General features: G+C 37.6%; 1 protein-coding gene across 1 annotated transcript in view; it reads left to right on the forward strand.

Annotated features, from left to right (window-relative positions):
* FOXJ3 (forkhead box J3) overlaps window positions 1-17300 on the forward strand; it is a 149375-nt gene that overhangs the window by 18697 nt on the left and 113378 nt on the right. Inside the window, exon 2 of the mRNA XM_080802663.1 lies at window positions 5610-5670. Within this exon, the coding sequence (XP_080658789.1) occupies window positions 5627-5670 (44 nt within the window). The 5' untranslated portion in view covers window positions 5610-5626. The remainder of the gene's footprint in view (window positions 1-5609; window positions 5671-17300) is intronic.

Consider the following 17300-nt stretch of genomic DNA (forward strand, 5'->3'; position numbering starts at 1 on the left):
AAAAGAAAAAAAAAAGGAATAGTTTCTGACCTCTATTCCTGTAGCCTTTATTTTCAGCCAGCTTGTAGTTCTTTTTCTAATATTATGCTGATGCTTTCATTCAAGCTGTGGTCCCTGTAACTGAGTCATGGATCTTCTCTTTTGTGGAAAGGAGGGAATTAAGCCTTAGAGAAGTTTAACAGTATACCTAAGGTCATAATTGGGATTCCAGTCTAGGTCTTGACTCAACGTCATGAATGTTGGTAAGTTCTTTGTAAACTATAAAGCATCATATTCCTGTGTTGGTGGGAGAGAGGAGAATAAGAATTAAGATAAGAATTACTTGGGAGCAGGGCGCCTGGGTGGCACAGTGGGTGAAAGCCTCTGCCTTTGGCTCAGGTCATGATCCCAGGGTCCTGGGAACAAGCCCTGCATCAGGCTGTCTGCCTGCCTCTTGCCTACTTGTGATCTCTGTCAAATAAATAAATAAAATCTTAAAAAAAAATCTTACTTGGAAGCTTTTTTGAAATGCTTTGTCCCATTTCACCTCCTGCTCCCAAATAATACATTATTATGCTACTGTTAGTTTGTTAAACATCTCCTTCCTAAATGTAAATAGTTTGTAAGTTTATAACTCTATTTTATTTTATTAAAAATTTAAAAAATTTTCGAGCTTACCATGGGGCTTGAACTCACAACCCTGAGATCAAGAGTCGCATACTTAACTGAGCCAGCCAGGTGCCCCTGTAACTCAGTTTAATATACCCTTGAAGACTGCTTATATTACTAAAAGGAATTCCATATTCTTGTGTTGGTGATGGTGTATAGGACAATATGCTTCTACTGGAGCATATTCATCAGTGAGTGACTGGTTTTTAGTACCCCTATTCTGGTTGTGCCATTTTACACAAACTTATATGTTGGGTTTTAAAGGATTTGGAAAAAATTCTACAAGGTGCTTTTTGCACCAACTCAAACTGTATAAATTATGGATATAATTGAATGAGTTAATATAATTACTCAACTATAGTTGGCTTCAGAAGTGTGAGTTTGTAATTCAGAGGACACTGAGACTTTCCCGGCTGAACTGTGAACTTTAGCCTTCTTTTGTGAGATTTCCATGTTGCTGGTCATGTATTTGTTGGGTAGGGAGAAGATTGGCAGATGTTTTGTTCTTTCAGTTAACCAGCCTGGGGTTCACCATTTAGGAGCAGTAGTCAAGATTAAAAATGGAGAAAACTGAAACTAAGGCACTGAGGCTAAAGCAGGTTAGAAAGATATCTGGGAGCTAGAGTTGGTAGTAAATGGTAAATAATTGGGGGTCCTAAGGGTTTTGATGTCTGGGGGACTCAAAATACAAGATCCTTTTCCCTTACCTAAGTTCTGAACTGAAGAATTTAACCAGAACCAACAGATGAAAAAATATTACTACTTTTAAAATTATTTTTTAATTGAGATACAGATCCACAAACTGTAAAGTTTACCATTTTGAGGTATGTAATTTGGTTTTTTTTTTTTTTTTATTTGTCAGAGAGAGTGAGCACAGGCAGACAGAGAGGCAGGCAGAGGCAGAGGGAGAAGCAGGCTCCCTGCTGAGCAAGGAGCCCGATGTGGGACTCGATCCCAGAACGCTGGGATCATGACCTGAGCCGAAGGCAGCCGCTTAACCAACTGAGCCACCCAGGCGTCCCTGTAATTTGGTTTTATACTGAAGGTTTTTTTTTTGTTTTTTAAGATTTTTATTTAGGGATGCCTGGGTGGCTCAGTTGGTTGGGCCTTTGGCTCAGGTCATTATCCTGGGGTCCTGGGATGGAATCCCATATAGGGTTCCTTGCTTGGCGGGGAGCCTGCTTCTCCCTCTGCCTGTCATTCCCCCTGCTTGTGCTCGCTCACTGATTTTCTCTAACAGATAAGTGAATAAAATCTTTAAAGAAAAATTGTTTATTTATTTGGGAGAGAGAGTGAGCACAAGTTGGGGGAAGAGCAGAGGGAGAGGGACAAGCACACTCTGCTGAGTGTGGAGAAAAACGTAGGACTTGATCCCACGACACGGAGATCATGACTGAGCCGAAACCAAGAGTCGGATGCTCAATTGACTGAGCCACCCAGGTGCCCCTGTAGTAAGTGTTTTTGTACAACTGTCACTGCTATCTAGTGCCAGAACACTTTAATCATTCCGGAAAAAACCTCATGGAAATCACTCCCTGTGCCCCCATCTTTTGGTTACTACTGATCAGTTTTCCAAATATGTGGTCATTTGTGTCTGATGTCTTTCACTTAGCATGAGGCTTTCAAGGTTCAGCTGTGGTGTAGCATGTAACAGGACTTCATTCCTTTTTATGGCCAAATAATAATATTGTATATTATGGATAGTGTGTATATATGCCTATATGCCACATTTTGTTATCCATTTATAAGGTTTTTTTTTTTTAAGATTTTATTTATTTATTTGACAGACATCACAAGTAGGCAGAGAAGCAGGCAGAGGGGGAGGGGGAAGCAGGCTCCCTGCTGAGCAGAGAGCCTGATGCAGGACTTCATCTCAGGACCCCAGGATCATGACCTGAGCTGAAGGCAGAGGCTTTAACCCACTGAGCCACCCAGGTGCCCCTCCATTCATAAGTTTAACGTTTGATTTTATTCAACTTTTTGGCCATTTATAAATAATACTGCTATGAACATTTATGTGCAAGTTTTTGTGCACCTATGTTTTAAATTCTCTTGGGTATGCACACACACACACACACACACACACATAGACTCATAGGTGTGTAGGATTGAGTTGCTGGATAATATGGTAGCTTTTGGAGGAGTTATCTTTGTTTTTGCTGAAGCTGATATTGTAGAATATAGATTGTGATTTAGATTTTAAAGTCAAATGGGCGGGAACCTGGGTGGCTCAGTGGGTTAAAGCCTCTGCTTTCGGCTCAGGTCATGATCCCAGGGTCCTGGGATTGAGTCCCGCATCGGGCTCTCTGCTCAGCAGGGAGCCTGCTTCCTCCTCTCTCTCTGCCTGCCTCTCTGCCTACTTGTGATCTCTGTCTGTCAAATAAATAAATAAAATCTTAAAAAAAAAAAAAGTCAAATGGGCTAACTCACTCTCCACATTCTCTTATCCCAACCCTTCCAATCTAGACCATGGGCCAGCCCTCCTGATATGTAGATTGTCAGGGTCAACAGAGCAGGTGCGTCCAGATCACTGCCTGTAGAGTCCTGATGTAGGTCCTGAGTTAGCTCTACCCAGTAACCAAGTTACTTACCTCTTTGATGAGGGGTGGCCTAAGAGCCTAGGAGTGTTTAGAGAAGCCATTCCTCATAGAAATCAAGAATTGGAAAGAGGTGTTCTATTTTAACAAGGGCAAAGGAAGGAGTTAGGCTAGAAGACCATTCTTAGATAAAAGGACTGTGTCATTTTATGGTAGTAAATACATTAAAGAAGACGATGAATTTTGCTTTGGAATGATAGATTTGGGTTTTCCAGGATGGAATGTTAGATATTTATGTTTGGAGATTGATTCCTGTTAGAGACACAAATTTGAGATTCATACAGGTAATTGAAATAGGAGTAGTTAAATCACCCATAAAGTAAAGCAATAAAGTGTCTAGTAATTAAGTAATTACTATATCTGGAAATCTTTTTGAGGTTTTGATTCTGCGAACTGATGTTTCAGCTATATCTTTCCCTGAGTGCCTTGTTTCCTTCTGGGTTTTGTGATTTTTGATTGTTAATTAATATAGTTATTTTTATTTTTAAAATTTATTTTTTAAGATTTTATTAGAAAGCGCTCACGTGAGAGAGCACAAGCAGGAAGGAGAGGAGTAAGCAGGCTCCCCACAAGCAGGGAGCCCACTATGGGGCTCAGTCCCAGGACCCTGGGATCTTGACCTGAGCTGAAGGCAGACGTGTAACTGAGTCACCCAGGCACCCATGAAGTTATTTATTTTGGTACCAGATAAGTGAGAATAATTCTAGGCTTAGATCAAAGGCAGATTCCCTAGAGGATCTGCATTTGCTTTCTCAAGGATGGGTGGGGAATACTACCATTCTAGGACTACCGTAAACAGAATTCTAAGTATGAATCTTTTTAAACCGTAATCTAGGTGAGAGTCAGCTTATGGTTATGAATATTGGGGGGATACTGTTTTACTGCAATCATTGTCCCATCCCCTTGTTGGTACTCAGTGACCAAGGTTAAGAAACATTTTTCCTTGCTATCTCTTGGGTAACACCTGGACTTTGCCTTTTGAACCTTGAGCCCCATTGGTCTTCTGAGCGCAAGCTGAAATTCATAGGGTTTGGCAAAATGCCTTGAAGGTGAATGAAAGCTAGTTTCAGTACCCTGCATACTTATTTAGTTTCTCTGTTATATTTAGTTTTTGGCCTTGATCAGATGTTGTTTTCCTTCAGGATTATTGATTAATTTATAAAGACTAAGAGATTTTATCCAGTGTTCGTAATTTACAGTGACATGTTGATTAAGCTGTCTATTCTGTCATTCTAGCAGAAGTAGAAGTGCCTTGTCTCTCTCATGTGCATGCAGGAACAGTTAGATGCTGGGAATTCATTCAGCCTCTAGATTAAAGTTTATAAACTTAGGACAGAATCTGATGTTTTGTTTGGTCTACATAGTATTTAGAAAAGAAAAATCAGGAGATTTCAAATAAAATTTTGTGTATCTTGCTTTTCCTAAAAAATTGGTTTTTAGAATATTGGGTTTGTCATCCAGCTTAACAGCAGTTAGCTGGAACCGGACTAGCAGCCAATACATCCCCTTCAGTATGAACATGTTTTCTTTAGTTGTACAGTCTCCACCATTTGCACAGATATGCATATGTATGTGCTTATGCCCATTCCAACTTCTCTCATTCATGTTACGTGTAGACAATTGTGGATCATCCTTGTGCCAGGTAGTAGTGCTAATAGACCATTTTACATTTGTTCATTGATTTATTTAATTCTAGTAACAAACCTGCAGTTTGTCCCTGATGAGTAAATAAAACTATATAGGCAGTATTTATCGCCAAGTTACAAATGAAGAATTTGAGGTTCAGTGAGGTTACATAAATTCTTCAAGGTCTCATAGTGTCATAGTTGAATTTGAAGCTAGAGCTTCTTATTCAAAATTCCTTCTGTTTGAATGCTATTTTTAACTTTCTTTTAAACAATGGAACTGTTCTTCACATGAAGTCTTAGTGAATTCTGGTATATAAAATCAATAAAGGTAGCACTGTTTTGATTGAAGAGTAGATGAAATAGGGGACAATTATGTGGGGATGGGAACCTGCATACTCACTCTTTAGTCTCCTTTAGGCACTTCTCCCGGATCAGTAGGATTCTGCTAAATAGTTGGGACACACTCTCTGTATAACAACATAACAATTTGTTAAATTTTATGAGTTTTCAGCTGCTTTGGATATTACAGTTATAGTGTTATCTATTTCTCTTATGCCTTCTGTTATGTCTGTCTTCAGTATAGTTCCTCTTATTGTTTAATAGCATTTTTGATTCAGAGAGTGGTGAATCTTTTAGCCTTCTATTTCTTTTCAGAGTGTTTTAATTAGAAATGAATCTTATTTATAGTTTAACTTACTTTGGAGCTTCTGATAACTAACTCTTCTTTACTTTTCAGATTTTCTTTGTGGCCAGATGGGTTTGTATGGACAGTCTTGTCCATCTGTAACTTCGTTAAGGTGAGTGCTATTTTTTTCTTTATTGGGACATGTAACATTTTAAAAGTTACGCTGGTCAGGTCATATTAGAATGAATTTCAAGGTGAGGTTCATAATAAAATATTGTTTGTTTTGTTGGGTGGTGCTATTTGATGGATTGGGAGATATTTTTGCCTGCAGAATATTTGTGGTAATGGGATTTGGATTTTAATTTCCACTTAGTGAATTTACATATGTTCTTGTATATGGAATAACAAAATTTTTATACTTCATTTCTTTTTAAAAATATTCTGCTTTCTACTTGTTTTAATTAGAAAATACACAATAAATTTTATTGCTTTTGTAGCAGATTAAGACTCGGTGCTAGTTTTTATCTCTTTCTAAATGATGATATAAACATGATACCTAGGTTATCCTCATTTACAGTAAATAAGTAAAGCTGAAAAAGTAGGAACTAAATTGTATACAGCCCAGTAGTCTTAGATTTTTTTGAAGTTGCTAAATCTTTTCTACAAATTAAATCTTACGTGAAATCCTGTGAATAAAACAGATAAACACAGGACTTTCCTACTTGCTTATTAGGCTTTCATATTCTACCCTCACAATTGCCCGTGAGGGATTGTTGCAGTTCCCAGGGCACGGTTTGAAAAAATAACCTAAATTTAATCTGTTAATTGAAATCTTTTAGACTAGAACATGAAGTGTTGATGGCAGTATCTACTGATTACATGTAACTGCTGCAGCTAGGTGCGTGTTGAGCACCTAATGTGTTGTTAGTCACTATTCTAAATGCTAGGACTGTAGCAGTGAACATAACGATAAAAATCCTATAATCATGGAGCTACATTCTGGTGAAGGGACAGTTAAACAAGAAATATCTGTTAGTCTATATGGTGCCAAAGGGAGCACAAGAAGTATGTTAGTGACAGTGATGAGGGCTAAGGTGAAGAATAAAATAGAGAAGGGGAATGGGAAATAGAGGAGTTTATGTTATTTTACCAAGGAAAGCTTTACTGAAATGGTGACATTTGAAAACCTGAAAGAGTAATGGACTCTTCCATTTTGGGTTTGTGGACTATGAGCATTCCAGGCAGAAGGAATCCAGGAAACAATAAGGCAGGAGACTTGCCTTATGTATTGAAGGAACAATGAGAAAGTCAATATGGCTAGAACAGAGTAAGTGATGAAGAGAGTTAGGATTACACAGTTTTAGAGGGCAGAAAAAGATCAAGGAGGGATAGAAAGTTGTTAGAGCCATGAATGTGAAGTCAAGGGATCGTAATGCTTGAAAGCAATTCTGGTTGTCTAGAATGCCAGAGAAGAAAAATGAATTTGCATTTTTATTTTATTTTTTTTTTAAAGATTTTATTTATTTATTTGACAGAGATCACAAGTAGGCAGAGAGGCAGGCAGGGTGGGGGGGAGCAGGCTCCCTGCTGAGCAGAAAGCCTGATGTGGGGCTCGATCCCAGGACCCTGGGATCATGACCCCAGCCAAAGGCAGAGGCTTTAACCCACTGAGCCACCCAGGTGCTCTGAATTTGCATTTTTAAATAGTTGAATTTTTAGCAGGCCAAGGCTGGCTATCTTTTGTCCTTAGTAGAAAAGCTTTTACTCTGTGTCATTATGGCACTTCTTTCCCTGAGAATGTGTCTCCAGTTTATTATAGAAATAGATGGAGAGATGGCTTTTCTGCTTTGCTAGAGTCCATGTGTCCTCTGTCCCTAACTCCAAACTAGGGACACCTATATAGCTCTGAAAAGAACCTATTAAAAAAAAGAGAAAGTTAAAAAAAAAAGAAGACGACTATCGTCATTTCTTTAATTCCAAAGCTGCTGTGGAGCTAATTGACTTAATAGTGATTACTGCCCAGTATGATGGGAAGAGTCATTTTACCGTTTTTGGTTTTTTTTTTTTTTTTTGAATATTTAAAGCTTTGGATATGGTTACATTGGGACATTTTGCAGACTTTGATCTATTGATTAGACTTCCTTTAAGATTTTTTAGTTGTGGGATATGCTGAAATAATGCTATACTAAACTCATTGAGATTTTAAACTTCTTTGAGTATTTATGTTTAGATTTAAGCTTATATGTGACATTGGATTAGGAATAATGTATATCTAGCTTTTGTCCTTGGTAGAAGTTACAGAATTGGAAGGGATGATGAAAGAAAAGAGATAACCATAACTTATTTGATAATTTGTAACTTAAAATTCTTGTGCATAATATTCTAGAATCAAAATTTTTTGTGCATAAAGCTATACAGTTAGCATTTAACTAGTACTCTGTGGTGTCTGAGTTGGGTTATTTAGTATTCTTACATACATCTTTTAGTTCTGTAATATTCTGTATGGTCCATCTTTATAAAGCAGAGAGTTACTATTAAATGTGTGGGTAGAAAACCATTGTTTGTCACTGCCTTTTTTTTTTTTTTTTTTTTGGTAACCGGAAGCAAGCATTGAGTTTGATATAAGGAAGAGGAGAAAAGAATGGCTATTTTTTTTTTTTTTTTTTATTTATTTGACAGACAGATCACAAGTAGGCAGAGAGGCAGGCAGAGAGAGAAGGGAGGAAGCAGGCTCCCCGCTAAGCAGAGAGTCCGATGCGGGGCTCGATCCCAGGATGCCGGGACCATGACCTGAGCCGAAGGCAGAGGCCCCAACCCACTGAGCCACCCAGACGCCCCAAGAATGGCTATTTTTTTGATAGTGGTGGTGGGGGAGAAACCTGGATTACTTGAAACCACAATAAATTTTAGTCTCCTTTCCCATAGTTTTCCCCAAACCAGAAATGGCCTCCCCAACAACACTGTCCAAATAGGAATAGAGCCAGAACTCTTAACTCAAGCCCACTGACAAATGCTTGTTTGCCATACCTCTGTTGTATTATGTACTGCCTTTATATCTTGTGTTACAATATCTGTATATCCACAAAATGGCTAGATTGAAAATAGGAAGTATATGAGTTGGTGGAGAACTGGATTTGTGGCTGGGAATGAGAAATGGGTAGGGGGGTAGGGATTTGTAGGCATAGGTAAGAGTGGGAGTGAACATTTTTGAGTAAATGAAGGTGGGGGGGTGAAATGGAAGTATGTGACGTTTAAAAATTTGTTGGATAGGAAAGAGAGTTAGTAAATCGGATTAAATCCCCCTCCACCCTTAAATATTTAGGCTAATAAACAAGTATTGTTTTTTTGTAGATGATACTAGATATTTAATCTGAATATGTTAGAATTATTTTTAAAATTGCACTTGCTGTATTTTATGTATTGGTAAGACAGAGAGCTGTCGTTAATCTCTTTATATCATGTAATTCTATAACAGTAGATATTATGTAGAATTAGAAAAAGGCACCCCAGGGGTGCCTGGATGCCTCAGTGGGCTAAGCCTCTGCCTTTGGCTCAGGTCGTGGTTTCAGGGTCCTGGGATTGAGCCCCACATCAGGCTGTCTGCTCAGTGGGGAGCTTGCTGCCCCTGCTGCCTACCTCTCTGCCTACTTGTAATCTCTCTCTCTCTCTGTCAAATAAATAAATAAAATCTTAAAAAAAAGTCACCCCATATTTTCTTTAAAAGAATGATTGCAGGGGCACCTGGGTGGCTCAGTGGGTTAAAGCCTCTGCCTTCGGCTCAGGTCATGATCCCAGGGTCGTGGGATCGAGCCCCGCATCTGGCTCTCTGCTCAGCAGGGAGCCTGCTCCCCCCCCTATGCCTGCCTCTCTGTCTGCTTGTGATCTCTGTCTGTCAAATAAATAAATAAAATCTTAAAAAAAAAAATAAACAAGTTGCTTTTAATTGACACTTTGTTTTTCTTTGCTTGTTAGTATAAATGTCTTTATATCATGTAATTCTATGCCAGTAGATATTATGTGTGAATTAGAAAAAGGCACTCCATATTTTCTTTAAAAGAATGATTGCAAAAGATTTTGTAGTGATAGATACACTCTTTTAAACAAGTTACTTTTAATTGACACTTTGTTGTTCTTTGCTTGTTGATATATGTGGCATTGAATTTTAGCAGAACTTACTGTAACAATACTATATTCTATATAATGAGACTTTTTATTTTTTAATCAGGACCCTGTCAGGGGGCAGAAATCACACCACTTGTCTGAACAGAGATATTTTAACAGAATCACTAATTATGTACTAAGTTGTTAAGTAGGTAGCAGAAGGGAGAAAAATAAAACTTCAGTATCATGGAGGGAGACACTTCAAGAAGCATCTACCAGCCCCAAGGGCTTGGAGACCAAAGGGAAAACCTAGAGACTTAGGAGGAAGGGTCATATAGACTTTGACTTTTCATATAGACTCAGACTTTGAGGAGAAGGCACTACATGGCTAATGCTGGTGTCTGAGCTCAAAAGAGGGGTCCCATGGGTTTGAGACTCATACCCATGAGTCTCATACCCATGAGGAATGAGTATTGACTGGTCTTTGTGTCTTTCCCTCGGGTAGATGAAGATAGTTCTACAAGTCTAAAAACCTATAAACTGAATTCACTTACTACTATAGAAGGATCTCCTGTTGTGGGGACAGAGAGAGAAATATTTGCTGGGGGTAATGCTCTTATGATGCCCAAAGACTAGACAGGAAGGCACCAGTATCTTTTTCCTTCTTCAGGATTTCAGTTCATCTTTAAATGTTTCCTCTTGGCAGAGTCTTAGAGGAAACCACCTGGCAAAGCACAGATGTGGTTTGCAGAGTCCCAGTTTTCAGCATCATTAAGGCAGATTGGGAAAGTAGGGGTGGGGGTTTGGAGCTGAGAGGCAATGACTTAGTAACTTGTTCCAACAACCTACTAAGTAGGGTATAAAAAGATGTTTTTTAAGATCTGTTTTACATCCATGTGGTTTTAGTAGAATACTAACATGTTGCTAGAAGAAAAAACAATCCCTTTGTTTAATAGTAATCCCTTTGAATAATAATGAGAATTCAGGTAAATGAGTGATATGGTTTCTAGCATACAAGAAAATCTTAAAAATTTAGCAGAATCTGCTTGGTTCCTGAGTTTGTATAAGATGGATTTGAATCCTGAGATATACCTGTATTTTATTTATTTCCATGTACAGATTCAGAAAGAGCAAAAGCTTACCAAAAAAAGTAGAAACTTTCCTTGAACATTTGTTTTCTATAGACAAGTAAACATACATGTGTATATAACCTACTTCTTCCACATGTTGTAGCAATAGACTACTGTTATGATTTGGTTTGATTAAACCAAAATAAAATCTGATGTTTCTTTAGACTTGTTCAGATGAGGCTTTTCTGCATTTCTTCATTGCCTGATATTTTTAAGAGGATCGATTTTACAGTTCACATGTATATAAATCCTGGGATACTGGAGGTTATCAGTAGCACTATAGGTAGTTTCTGGTGACACTCACTACCTTCTACCTGATATTTCTTCCTTTTGTTGTTGTTGTTGTTTCTATTTTTACCCCGTTTTGCACTTGCTTTTTCCTTTTTGTTATGCTTCTCCCTTTAAAACTTTATTTATTTATTTATTTTAGAGTGTGCCTGCACCCCCTCCCCCCACCATGCCTGTGACCTGGAGGAGGGGCAGAGGGAGAGGGAATCCTCAAGCAGATTCCCCACTGAGCACTGAGCCCAACATGGGGCTCTGTCCCACGACCCTGATACCATGACCGAGCCAAAATCAAGTTGGCGTTTTAACTGAATGAGCCACATAGGTGACCCTGTTATGCTTCTCCCTTAAAGATACCTTTTATTATTGATGCAGTCTGTCTGTTTAGGATATACTAGGAAACACATAGGGATGTTTTAGCACCAGAGAAGCTCATGTGTTAGTGTCCCAGATGAATTTCCTGTCCATCTGTTTCCTCATTTCTCCTTTCTTGATATTGATGACCCTGCTATTTAGAATGACCAGAGAATGGTGGATTTATTTTAAGACCTCTTGGCTGCCTTGCTTTGAGTAACAGGCTTGGTATTGTAAAGGCAGCTCTGATATGTAATCTTAGAATTAGGTAGATACAGGTTTAAATCTCTGCCATGTATTACCCATATGATCTTAGAAAGTTACTCACTTTTTCCAATTTTGCAGCAGTAGGATTGTTAATGCTTACCTCACTGGTCTGTTAGGATTCATGGGATTAAATATATACATAACATGTATATATTAAATATATACATAACATGTATATATTAAATATATACATAACATGTATATATTAAATATATACATAACATAAGTTACCTGGCATTATTTTTTTCCTCTTTTCTCTTTTTCAATGGTAGAAAGCAAAAGGGAGTAAAAGAGGACAGATTTGTGTTCTTTGCTCTCAGCGCAAGAACATGGGGATTTGTTTCCTCACTTCTATTTCCCCTTCACTCTGAATTCTTAGATTCTAGATTATCTACCAGTAGTGTTCAGGTTTGCAGCTGGCCTTCAGGCCAAGGATGTTGCTGATGTTGAGTATTACATGTTTATTATATTCATAGTTTTATGCTGTTAGGTCTCTCCCACACAGTGGCAAAATAGCTTTTGCATTATCATGCCATAGTTCATCATTGTTACCATGTTTATCAAGCTTTTGAGGGGAATTGATAGAATCTATTAATTTGCATGTCTAGGTGTGGCATATTCCGATTAAATAAAGAGTAATGAGAGACCCTCTTAATTTTGACAATTATAGAAACTTTTCTGAACGTATTTTGAACTTTTCTTACCTTGTAAAACTTTATTGTCTGATATATTTGCCATTAGCCTCATGTAAATTAATTAAAAATAAAAACAAAAAAATCAGTTTCTTAGTCACACTAGCCACATTTTAAGTGCTCAGTAGCCACACATGGCTAATGGCAGTCATACCGTATATCACACATACATTTCCATTGTTGCAGAAAGTTCTGCTGGGCAGTGCTGGCTTAGAGCATCCTAAATGTAATTTAATTTTTGATTTTGTATGACCAAATGCCCTAGCACTTCCATTTTACAATATTAGGTATTGAAGAGTAATGTTGACTAGTCATTGACTTAAGGACATGTTATTAAAAGTCACTTTTGTGACTAAATACTGAGTTTGATATCTGCTGTTTATGGTGTTCTCACTACTAGACCAGGCATTATTTAAACATTTTAAAGTATATTAATTAAGTCCCTTCAATAGCTTTATATCTTTGGTACCATTGTTATCTTCATTTCATAAATGAGGAAATACAGGTACAAAAGTTAAGCTTAGGGGCGCCTGTGTGGCTCAGTGGGTTAAAGCCTCTGCTTTCAGCTCAGGTCATGATCCCAGGGTCCTGGGATCGAGCCCCACATTGGGCTCTCTGCTCTTCGGGGAGCCTGCTTTCTCCTCTCTCTCTCTGCCTGCCTCTCTGCCTACTTGTGATCTCTGTCAAATAAATAAATAAAATCTTTAAAAAAAAAAAGTTAAGCTTAGCTGAAGGACATACAGTGAATAAAGGGACAGAGCTGGGATTCATATGTAGGCCTTGCTCCAGTGCCCATGCTCTTTTTTAATCATGAAGTTCTTCTTGACTGTCAGTAGTCATCATAATCTGAGGTGTTTTCTTAAAATGAGGATGTCAAAAATATTCCACTTAATTGAGGATACTATAGAAAATAATTAGAAAAGGGAAATAATGCCGGAAACAGGAAAAAGAGGATAGAAAACTAGTGATTTACTTCTGAAATATGTTCTCTAAAATTGGAAAAAATCTTAACTCTGCAAGGAAGCAGCTTTTTTTATGGGGAGATGGTAGAGAAATTTGAGTTGCCATGAATTCATATATGTGGGGGAAATAATATCAGGTAACAGAGAATAAAAAGCATCACTGGGTGTATTGGCAAAGTAAAAGAGGAGTTAAATATGAAACCTGTGCCTGTCAGCAGTGTATAAGGTATAAAATAATACTGAAAAATAAAAAAGTGTTAGATTTGATTTAGTAAACTTATTTTAGTCAAGCTTTACTTGGCTGCAAGTAAAGGAAACCAGCACTGGATGTATCAAACAAAACAGAAAAGGAATTTATTTGTGGAGAATACTGGGTTTTTCATAGAACCGAGAGATGGCTGGATCTCTTGAGGGGATAGAACTTAGGTTCTTAGGAACCTAGGCAGTATACTCCTCTGTTGCTTTTCTCTGATTATAATTTATTTCTTCATTTCTACAAACCAGCTTTCTTTACCTTTCTGATACATGACCATCCGATACCTCTCGGGTTCATAGCTTCTTCATTCAGGAGACCAGCCCAAACCATTTCAGTCCTAATTCTGAATTCCTAATGAAGAAAATCAAGGTGAACAACTTAGGTCAGGTGTCAGCCCTGGTTTTCATCCTTTAATTTGTTTGTAGTACTCATATAGCTGGTATACATAAGATTTTCAAGGCCCTGGGGATGGAGACAACTCTGAGAAAGGGCATGGTGAGCTAGTCAGAAGTTCTGATAAAAAGCAGCATGTACCCAGTGTTGGGTGAGAAGAGTTAGGATTTTAAGAGAGGATTTTTTTTTTTAGGATTCAGACCCTTTCCTTGTAGTCATATGGGTAGTGCATGGGAGACTTGATTCTCACCTTCCTTTTGGAATTGTGGATTTGGAATCGGACTCTTGTTCCAGTCATTTTTAGTTTGACAGATACATAATACATACCCATTATGTCCTTACTAGCATTCAAGATTCTCATAGAAACAACAAAAGAAAAGGACAGCAGAAACATTGTTTTGCCCCATACTACTGATGCTTACTTGAGAGCCTAGAGGGTAGGTGCTTATGGACAGGTCCCTGTTGAAGGTTGTGCTGAATGGAGATTTTTAAGGATAGGAACAACGTTCTTTGCAGTTAACCCTCTTTTTTACCATCTCCCTACATATATTTGAAACTTGGAAAGTGATATATTAGCTATGTAAAAAAGTAAAATTGGAGGTTATGGGACAATGAGACTACAAATTAGTAGAGCCTGAGAAAAAGATAATGCTTCTTTATTACAAGTAGGCCTATAGATGATTTAAAAAATAAAACCCCAAGAAACCCATGCAATGCAATCAGAGGATCACTGGATTGGAAGCCATATAAAATGGGGATGATCATTCATGCTTTACCTTATAGCACAAATGTAGTTATGTTTGTCATTGATATCAAGACAAAACTATGGAGTTTAAATTCATAAAGGAATATATTGCTTGTTTTCAGATTGATTTGAACATTTTAATGGGTATCACTGTGATTTTAATGTCTTTTCCTGTGACTAATGATGTTGTACTTCTTTTCATGTGCTTATTGACTACCTATATGTCTTTATTCAAATCTTTTGCACATTTTGAAACCCCGACCCCCTGCGTGCCTCTCTGCCTACTTGTGATCTCTCTCTCTGTCAAATAAATAAAATCTTAAAAAAAAAAAGATTTTATTTATTTATATGACAGCGAGATACACAGTCAGAGAGGGAACACAAGCAGGGGGAGTGGAGAGGGAGAAGCAGGCTTCCTGCTGAGCAGGGAGCCGGATGCGGGGGCTCTATCCGAATTGGGGGTCTGACTGGAGCCAAAGGCAGACGCTTAATGACTGAGCTACCCAGGCGCTCCCAGTTTTTTTGTTAGAGCAAAAACGTTTAAAAGTTTTTGGTTCCAATTTCTTTTTTCTTTTTATGTCTTAGCTGAGAAATCCTAACTACTCCAAAATTTTCCTCCCCTCCCCCCCCACATATTTAAAACAGCTTAAAAAAACACTTTATTGAGATGTAATTGACATGGTTTGATGTGTAAGCCCCCCCCAATGAAATTACTACCACAATATATCCATCATTCTCAAAGGTTTCCTGGTGTTGCTGTGTGATTCTTCCCTCTTGTTACTTTCTGCAAGGAATCAACTGATCTGCTTTTCTGCCTCTGAATGTATGTTTGCATTTTCTCAAGCTGTATAGAACTGGAACTGTACAGTATGTATTCTCTTCTTTGTCCAGCTTCTTTCATTTAGCATGATTACCTTGAGAGTCACTGATGCATCAATAGTTAATACTTTTTATTCCTTTGGATATATGTGCAACAACATCTACCTGCTGGTGCATTTTTGGATTGTTCTCTGGTTTTAGCTCTTACAAGTAAAAATGCAATGAACATTTATATGTATGTCTTTGTGTAGACATACGATTTATTTTGGGTGAATACTTGGGAATGAAATGATTGGATCATATGGTAGGTTTATGTTTAACTTTTAAAAAAAGTGTCAAAGTGTTTTTGAAAGTGTGTACCATTTTACATTCCCATTAGCAGTATGTGAGAGTTCTAGTTGCTCCATATTTTTGGTAATGCTGGGTACAGTTAGTTCTGGTAGGTATGTAGTGATACCTCCGTATAATTTTATTTTATTTTATTTTTTTAAAGATTTTATTTATTTATTTGACAGAGATCACAAGTAGGCAGAGGCAGGCAGAGAGAGAGAGGAGGAAGCAGGCTCCCTGCTGAGCAGAGAGCCTGATGCTATGCGGGGGCTCGGGATCATGACCTGAGCCGAAGGCAGAGGCTTTAACCCACTGAGCCACCCGGGTGCCCTCCGTATAATTTTAATTTGTGATTTTTTAAAATCACTAATGATCTTGAGCATCTTTTCATGTGCTTCTTTAGCATCATTTATTTTCTTGTTGAAGTATCTGTTCAGATCTTTTGCCCATTTAAAAAAATTGGGTATTTTTTATTATTAAGTTTTGGGAATACAAAGGACTTGAGATACAAGTCCTTCTTAAGATATCCTCTTTGCATCCACTTTTCTTCCAGTCCGTGGCTTGTCCTTTCATTCTCCTAGTGGTGTCTTTTGAAGGGCAGAAGTTTTTAATTTTGTTAAAGTCCAGCTTACCAATTATTTTCTTTTATGAATTGCGATTTTTTTTCATGTCCTATCTGGGAAATATTTGCTTAACCAAATGTTACAAAGAGTTTCTCTTAAGATTTCTTCTAGATGTCTTCTAGTTTTAGCTTTTAATTTCTGTAATTCACTTTGCAGGTTTTTGTATATGATGTGAGATAAGGGATGTTGTTTATGTTTTTCTCATATAGATAACCAGTTGTTTCAGCAACTGGTTATCTATATGATAACCAGACCTACCTTTCAGGAAGGTCTTTCCTAACGTGGCACCTTTATCAAAAATCAGTTGACCAGTGAAGTAAGTGAAAGGGATTAAGAGGTGTAGAATTCCAGTTATAAAATAAGTAAGTCATAGAAATGAAAAGTATAGCATAGGAAATATAGGTAGTAATATTGTAGTAATGTTATTACTGGTGACTATATTTACTGTGGTGAGCATTGAGTAACATTGAATTGTGGAATCAGTATGTTGTACACCTGAAACTAATAAAACATTGCATGTCAATGATGCTTTAATAAGAATAATTATAATAATAAATCAGTTGACTGTACATGGGTAGGTTCGTTTTTGGACCCTGTTCTGTTGATTTATATGTCTATCCTTGTACTAAAACCAGTTGTGTTGGTTATAGTAAGTCTTAAAATCTGGTGGGCATAAGTACTCTGTTCTCTTCAAGTTGAGAAAAGAACCTGATAATCAAGTATCTGTTTAGTGGTGGGTTAAAAGTTGAGGTAAAGAAAAACTCATATTTATAAATTGCAAAGTAAATTTTTAGAAGATGGTAAAGAATGTGAGCACATGTGAGGAAACAGGTCGCTTCATTAAG

This window comes from Martes martes (genome assembly GCF_963455335.1).
Source record: "Martes martes genome assembly, chromosome: 4".
In the NCBI taxonomy this organism is placed as follows: Eukaryota; Metazoa; Chordata; class Mammalia; order Carnivora; family Mustelidae; genus Martes; species Martes martes.